At 51.8% G+C, this 8,511-nt stretch overlaps 1 protein-coding gene across 1 annotated transcript in view; it reads right to left on the bottom strand.

Moving 5' to 3' along the window:
• Window positions 1-296, bottom strand: part of LOC104386451 (nuclear factor 7, brain-like) — a 6,740-nt gene extending 6,444 nt beyond the window's left edge. The window contains exon 1 of the mRNA XM_009995065.1: window positions 268-296. Within this exon, the coding sequence (XP_009993367.1) occupies window positions 268-296 (29 nt within the window). The remainder of the gene's footprint in view (window positions 1-267) is intronic.
• Window positions 297-8,511: the final 8,215 nt, after the last annotated feature.

The following is an 8,511-nucleotide window of genomic DNA, read 5'->3' as shown; positions in this document are numbered from 1 at the left end:
CGGGGCAGGCACAAGTCTGTGGGATGGAGCTCCCCTGGGAGTGCTGCTCTGTACCAGGACACTGCGCTGCCAGCTGGGCCCAGATGCTGCAGGACACCCCACAGCACCCGAGGGAGTCCCAGACCCACTGATGTCTTGACTTGATTTTCCCAAATAACTCCCCTTGCCACCAACAGGACCGACCACTCGTGTGTAATCACTCATCTCCATCTTTGCAAGTCTGAGCTGCAAAGGCAGGTTTCGGAGCCAAAGGAGGAGTGGCACCACTTTACTGTGCACTGCACCGACCCATCCATCCCAGAAGAAAGTTCCAAGGCAGGCAGGGATGTCACCATGGCCATTCTGGGATGCCAAGTACAAGATCTAAAACTAACAGTGAGTGGCAGTCACTTCCCAACGAACACGTCTCCTGCCTGTGGATTGAAAACACACGCCCAAGCGTCCCTGGGTCTGGAATTCTTGTTTAAATGCTCCTGGCATCTCCCTCTTTTCAGCACTCACCGCAGTTGGCAATGTAATGTTTTTCTTTCTTTTTTTAGCATATCTCTCTTGGGAGGCTCCAAGCTCTGGGCTGGGACCTGAGAACGCCATGTTTGGAGAGCCTGATGATGCACAGGGGAGATGAAGGATAACGTGGATCGGGAAGGGCCTGGCCAAAAGCTCATGGGTTGGGTCCAAATCCCTTGGCAGTTCTGTGCAGTAAATGTGGGTTCTTGGAGCCAGGTGTCTGTCAGAGGCTCTGTTGGGCTTTACAGATGGAGGGAGACGAAGGGGGAAGCTCGGTGGGTTTGGCTGCTGGAGGGCTTCACTGAGATCCCAGAGATACACGAGTGGAAGGGGAAGAAAATGCTGATCTGCACTTTCAGGCCCTCACATCAGCTCTGCAAATGCAGATGGAAAAGCTCGAGGGATGGAGAAGCTTTGCATTTTTAGTTCCCAGTTTCACTTTGTTCTGAGTGCCATTAAACACTAAGGACTTGACTTCCTCAGGATCCCTCTCTCCCCATGACTTTCCTGGAGCTGTGCTTGGCCATGGGGCAGGGGAGGGGGCAGAGGGGCAAACTGGGGCTGGAGCCCTCGGGTCCTGCAGTGGGGAGGTGCTGGGCAGCCCCTCCTGTGCTTGCTGGTCGGTGCCCCTGCACCCACAGCCCCTTCCCTGCAGTGGATCCTCTGGTATGTGGTGAGCTGGTGCTTTTGGTGTGGCTGGAAGGGAAGAAAGAGCAGCAGCACTTGGAAATTCCCGGCTCAGCTGCCTGCTGGGGTTTGAAAGGCCACGTGTGGGAGTCAGTTTGAAACACAAAGACTTATCAGTCCTATCCTCTCTCCTTAGGCTGGGACCTTTCAGTGGTTCCCATTTCCACATTCCAGATACTGAGCTGAATTCTGAAAGCTGAAATCTGGTCTTTTCAACAATTCCTCAGGGGAAGGGCTCTATGGGGGTGAGAATGGGGAAGCCTGGAACCAGCCCTGCTTGTGAAGCTCCTAGTCTGGGAGAAATCCCCAGACTCCTGATGTCCCCAAAAGCAGGCTGCACCCTAGGAGGCTCCACTTCAGGGGGCTCCTGCCAGCTTTCTCCTGCACTGAGACCAAGAGGGAGGAAGAAATGGAAAGTGAAAGCAGCAAGCAGAAAGAAAATAAGTGAAAGAAGAAGGGATGGGGTGAATCAAGGTAACAACCGCATCACCATTAACAAATATTACACATCTCCCCATGACCTCAGCTGCGGGGACATAATTTAAAGGCCTTGGTTAGAAAAGCAAGCAGGAAATGAAGCAATGCTCTGAGATCTATCTTTGGATAAATAGCTGGAGGAGGAGGGTGACCAAAGGGTAGGCCATTATTTGCCAATATTTTCTTCCCAGACATAAATGACACAGCTGTTTTGCTAAGCCCAAAGCCTTGGGCTCTGAAGGCAGCTGACTGGTCTCAAGTAATCCCATGAACAGGCAACCAGGGTCCAGATGTGAGCCAGATGGAGATGGTGAGAGGTGTTGAGCAGGTTCAAACCATCCCAAACATTCCATAAAGCACCCAGGTCAATAAGGCCAGTGGTCTAAAGGGTTGTGTCATTTTGTCCCTCATGTACCCAGGAGCATGATCACGGTGAAGGGCTGGGGATTAGCATGGACAAATCCAATTCCTACTACACAGAGGGAAGGAGTTTGCACCGTGGGCTCTTGTGATCCCTTGAGTGCTGCATGGCTTTGGAAGCATTGGGTAATGCCAGCCCACTGGTGATGGCATGTAGGAACAGGTCCTGGAACAGGCACAGGAGGATGAATGCTGCTTAATCATGGATTTTTTGTATTTATTTTTTTTTTCCCCAGGGATGCTCAAACAGCTCAGTTCCTAGGGAGCAGGTTCACATGGCTGCTGAGCTGCTCAGCCCAGCCTCCCTCTCCAGGACTCCTCGGGTGCAGCACCATGAGCCGTCACGCCCAGGCTCTGACACACTGAGATGTGACATTCCCCACACAGCCCCTGGGCAGCCAGGAATCCACATTCACATTCCACACCCAGGTGCCAAAACCAGGAGGTTTCTGCAAATATTAACATTTCTGTTAATGTTCATGCTATGCATGAAGCCCCTCTAATACTCCACACACAGAACAGGGCTTGGCTAAAACAGCTTTGTCCTCTCACCTGTCCCTGCCATAGGTCAAGCTGCAGCTCCAAAGCCAGCCTGTAGCCTGGTCCCCAGGAGAAGGATGCCCTGTAACTCTCCTCTCTGGCACATGGATACCCAGTTCATCCATGGTGAAGCTGAGAAGCATTCACAGATGTGTCAAGCTGCCTCTGCAGGACCTAAAGTATATGGATTCTTTTAAATTTTTTTAGGCTGGCCTGAGGCTGTTTGCTATATGCATTATTTGCATTAAAGATGGCCTCAGACCTGTGCAGTATAACCTCAGCCTGGAGACACCCTCCTGTGATCTGACAGGATTTAAAAGCCACCCTTGGCTCTACCTTTCCCCCTTCCATTTTCTTACAGCCACACAACAAAAGCCAGAGCCTGAGCGTTACTCAGATGGTTGCCAAAAACAAAGGGAAAGAAATTCAGTTGCCATTGAGTGAGATAACCAGCTCCTTTAAGGAAAATGATTGTGGCTATATCTTTCTTCAAAAATCTAGAAGATCCTCAAAAAGGTTTTCCTTCTGGAGCTGTCGCCATAACAATTCATGTTTGCAAAGGATGGGATGGGAAGGGAGCAGGGAGGGACGTGCCCTCTGGAGGCACATGGTGCCATGCCTGGCCACACAGCCCCGTGGGCAATGCTGAGGACAAGGGGCAGCCCAGCCAAGGAAGAGGGATGCATGGGAACGATGCTGGTGATGGGGGAAGTACGGGAAGGGGAGTCCCCTGGCCCCAAGGTGGGGAAAAAATGGGTGGTCAAACCAGTGTGATCCTGGGAATATTGCACAGGCCTTCTGACTTGTTCCCAGTGTCTCTACTGGTGAGGCTGTGGTGCCGGGTGGCCAGGCAGCTCATTGCCAGCCAAGCCCTGTGCAGGAGCTGTCCTGAACAGCCCTGGGGCCAAGGACATTGGGGCAGGCACCAGGCTGAAGCTGAGGCTGGAGGCAGGAGGTGGCCTTTGGGAGGCTGCCCCTCCTGCCTCCGCTTTTGACGGCACCGTAAACACGGAGGAAACATCTTACTGATCTTTTTCAGAGCTCTGCTCTTCGCTCCCCATTCAAAGTTCACAGGCTGATTTATCTGTAATAGGAGTTTGGCAGGCTCCTTCCCCCTCCTTTTCCAGGGGAATAACCCGGGGCACTGCCTAGCCCAGGACAGCTGTCAAAACTGGGAATAACCCATCCCGGAGATGTGGCTCCAGGGCCACCTCCACCTTTCTCCTTTCTCCACCTGCTGAGGCTGGTTGTGCTCCTCTACTTTCTTCTGCAAAATGATGATGCGCAGTGCTCTGGTCCTCAAAGGCAGGTGTTATTGGAGGCTGCGCATCTTCTGCCCAGTGTGAATGTCACCCTGAAGGAACGTGGTTTTCCCCATGGGAAGCTGAGCACCACGTGCTGCAGCATTTGGAAGCCCTGAGCGCTCAGAGAGGTAATGCTGTGCAAAGCTGCATTTCCCCTGGCACCTTAAATACCTTTAAGGCCTGGGGAGAAATAGGTCTCTTCTCTCTCCAGCATGAAATGGCTTTTGAAGTGGATTTGCAGGCTCCAGACTCACCTCCCTCATGTTTCTGGTCTGAGCTCTTCAGTGGAGGGAGAGAGGAAAAGCTGCTCATGGAATAATAAATTGCACGCACGCATTCCCCTGAGCAGTTGTTTGGAAAGTGTCCCACATGCCTCGTGCCAAATTCGCTGGCCAGAGAAGCTCAGTGGTATTAGCATGTTCCAGTTAATTACGGTTGTGAGCCGCCCTTTTCATCGCCTGGAAGAGCTGAAAGAAGGACAAACCCAGAGCACTGCCTTTATAAGGCTTTGTGCTTTCCAGCATGGTCCCTGCTTGGCTTGTGCATGCTCTGCTCTCACCCTGGAGATGCTGCTCTTGCTCCTGGGGGACTTGGTGTCACACCTATCTCTCAGAGTGGCTTCTGAGTCGCATTTCTGGGGAGCACCGAGCCAAATGGATCCCCAAGCCAAATCCCTGGATTGGTGTCAGGAGTGGATCTTACCCCCTTGCCCAGGTGTGCACTGGCACTGCTGCTGGCTCGTCACCCTGGAGCTGAGCTTGGGGTGAATGAGCTGCTCTGTGCTGGCAGCTGATGTGGGTCCCCACAGGGCTAGAAAAGATAGAGTGAGGTAGGGAAACAGCAAACACAGTCCTGCTGCCTCTGCAGTGGTGCTGAGCACCAGATCTCAGCTCCTGGAAACCTGGTGCCATTTGGCAGCAACAAGCTCACAGGAAACACACCATGTCCTGAATTATTCCCAGGTACTTGCATAGCCTTCAGTCTTGAGACTTGGGCAGAGCTTAGGTTGGGACCACCAGGCCACCCAGATCTGCCTGCTCCTGTTGTCACAACCCAACATTTACACTGCCTTTTGTCATCTTGAGTATGACAGACTGACCACACATTTGTAACTTCATTGTGGGACTGTGAAACAGGAGACCCCGATTGCAGAACATGGTGCCTAAATGAGATGAGTGATGTAGAAAGAAATCCCACAGGGCCAAAATGTCATCCCTCAGCTGTCCCCACAGGGCTGCCACCACCACACATCCAAGTGCCCAGTCCCCCACAGGGCACATATCCCACTGCACCATGCCAGGGTGCTGCACTTTTATCACAGCTTTTATGTACAGAGAATTGAGAGACATCAAGTGACTTGCCCAAAGGCAGAGAGGGAGTCTGAGACAGACCAGGTCCTACCCAAAAACTTAGGCAGTTTTCTAGTTCATCTGGACAATTGCTGGTGTACAAAATGTTGTGTTTCTGCAATCCCGTCCCTGAAGAGCTTATCTGAGTGCAATTATCCTCTTCTGCAGAAGCTGTTTTCTAGCTGGCTTGGTACACAAACAACAAGTAACAACCCTCTAATAAATAAGCAAAGCTTTGAGTGCCCTGACTTGCAGAAACAGCAGCTAAATGCAGGGGCCAGCTCTGGGTGAGGGGCTGGTGTCAGCCTGGAGGAGCCCTGCTGAGCTGCCCGGAGTCCTTCAGGATGATCCAGGGGATTTTGTGTGTTGGAGAGAGATCCAGGGGTGAGAAGGGAGTGGAAGGGGTAAATCCTCCTTGCTGTTAATCAGCCTAGCTGAATAAGCTCTCTGGGTCTGCCTTGAGTGGAGCCCTGTCCTTCTCTACTCTCAGCTGTGCCAGGAGCTGAAGTGTGGTGATGTGTGACACAAACCCCCTTAATCTCTTTCCATACAACCTCCTCTTCCCTGGCTCATTGACTCTCCCGAAGACACACTCAGTGTCCCCATCTCTGTCTGTCCTGAAGGAGAGCAGAGCTGTGGCAGTCCCTAGCCAAGCCACACAGCTTGCCTCTCCTCCTGCTTCTCTGATGCCTCTCATTGTGGTATCAGATCACTCAGGTATTTCAGCAAAACCTTGTCCCTGAAGCTATCTCTGCTCCTCCACTTATTCCAGAAATGTTCATATGGGGGCAAAAAGCAGTTATAAAATGAGAACTTTCTTTTAGATTCAAAGAGGGTGCAGATAGCTTTACATCCTCCCACGTCCAAGCAGCTTTGTGGCTCATTTAGTTCCCAGATGTATCACAGACTCCCAAATCCTCTGCATCCGTGAACAGGGCTCAAATGGAAAAGGGCCTTTTGTGTTACCACAACATGCTAACGCTTCTGAGGCTGCTCAGCAAAACACTGGCTTGACACTGCAGGAAGGAGCAGTGGAAATATTTTGGTTACATGCAGGTGGAATTAAACAGATGCTTGAAAAATGAAAAGCTGCTTTTTAAAGTATGTCAGTGTTGCTGCTCCAGATGAAGCAGGATGAACTGGAGCATCTGGAAGCCTTGGTAACAGATTTCTTAGAGGTTCCTCCCAGGGAGCAATCAGATAACATGCCCTTCATTTCTGACAGAAGCTGAGTGACAGCTGTGAGGTGCTCAGCCTGGGAACCTGCCTGCTCTCTGAGGCAGAGAAGATTATGGGCCGAGGCAAAGGCAGCCCTCTCCTCAGCCCAATTTCTCAGCTTTTTTACATCATTTTTGCTCCCTGGAGCACAAAATTCATTGTTGTATTCTCAGAAGAACAGGTGAGCAGACTCGCTTTTGCCTAATCAAAGCCCAACCACGGGGAAAGGCTGTTGGGCTGCAAAGGTCCTTTGAAGAGTTTCATTGTGTCTCTGAGGCTCCCAGGAAATGTGAGCACGTGTTTGTGCAAATACCCCAGGACTTGAGGTTACAATGGTGCATGCAGTGCGTCCTGGCACTTCTGCTCAGGGCTGCACAGCCTTCCACACCCCAGGACAATGCAAGTGACCATCTTCATATCTCCCCTATCCTTGCACTTCAGGGTGTAGCTTCTGGCTGAGGCTAGGGAGACCCTTGGCTGCTTTGGGATCCGTTACCTGCGTGCTGAGGTCTTTTTGCACCTTGGTGTTCTGGCTGCCACAGTCTGTGCCACGACTGCTCCTCTCGACCCACTGAGAGGTGAGGGCTGAGGGGCTCTGGCACAGCAGACCCCGGGTGCCCCTTGGCTGCTGAGCAGCTGCCAGGCCGGGCAGCATCGGGGCTGTGCTGCCTGCGCTCGGCGCCGGCTGTAATTATGTGGTGGCCGGGAGAGATTAGGCAGGTTGGCAGGCAGCCTGTGTCTGTGGTGCTGTGAGCAGCTCCCGGGGACAGGGCTGGAGTGTGAGGAGGGAGTGGGGACCAAACTCTGGCACGCTGGCTGCCAGTTGGACTGACACCCCAGGCCTGCTGAGAGCTCAGCCTTCCCTTCCTGCACTGCTGTGCCACAGCAGGGTTGCGTTTAGAGGGATGATTCATGACTGTGTCCATCACCACGGATCATGGGCAGTTCTCTCTTCCTGGGCTCCCTGTGTTCTGCCAAGCAGAGGGGGGCTCTTTGGCTGACAGAGTTGTCTGGCACAGAGGTGAGTTGATGTTTGAGAGCATCATGGGTTTTGCTGCTAACCTCCCCACTGAGACAGGGCAGAGGACAGTCTTGGAGACTTGTGCTGACTAATCCATGCTTTAAGAGTTTGCATTTGCTGACATCCAGCAGACACCATGTGCCAAAAATTACTGGAATTCACTCCACAGACCTGATGAAGGTTCACAGCTTCAGGCTGCAGCGAGTTTCTCTCCTGTCGATTGCTGCTTTCTCCCCAGGCATCTTATTCCAGCCCAAGAAATAGTGCAAAGCTGAACTCTGGGGAACGGGCAAGAAAAATCTTATGCCAGAAAAGGAAGGAGGAAAATATCTCTCTTTGACTAGAAATCAACTATCCACTGCTTAGGACCCTGGAGAGAAGGAGTATCTATCCATCCACTGGGTACACAGGGTACAGCATGCACTCATCTCAAATACTGGGAGGCAGCATTCCAAGCAGGTTTGACGTGTCCTGCTTCTCTCCACTCTCAGCTTTCCAGAGCAGCTAAATCAATAGCCTCAGGGAAAACAAAGAGGGAGAAGACACAAAACTCCCACAAAAATCCAGCTAGCACAGCTGTTGGATTTGCCTGACTGTTGGCACCCATGCTTGAGCCTTCTTCTGCTGAGCCACTGGAGTATTTTCTTTTTCCTGGTATATCAGGACTTCTGCAGCACATAGAGTTGGTTGAAAACCTTCCTTCTTTCTGTTCTCACAAAGAAAAGGAAACCAAAGTCCATTGTGGGGATGAAGAGTCAGACTCCTCTGAAAAACTAGCTGTAGACATTCAAAGCCAAGAAGTGTCCTCCTCCCTAAACTTTGGGAGCATCTTCTACCCCAGGTGAGCTACAAACTCACATGTTGTCAGTGGTGGAAAACCTATGCTGGGAACACACCTGACTTCTTCTTTTTGAAGGCAAAACCTTTGGCCAGGAAAGGAGCTGTGCTTCTCCTGCTTCTGTGGGCTGCCCACAGGATGCTTTCCTTC

This window comes from Chaetura pelagica, unplaced genomic scaffold (genome assembly GCF_000747805.2).
Source record: "Chaetura pelagica isolate M959 unplaced genomic scaffold, ChaPel_1.0 scaffold420, whole genome shotgun sequence".
Taxonomy (NCBI): domain Eukaryota; kingdom Metazoa; phylum Chordata; class Aves; order Apodiformes; family Apodidae; genus Chaetura; species Chaetura pelagica.
Note: the sequence above shows the minus strand (reverse complement) of the source record. Positions and strands in the feature narration are given on the sequence as shown.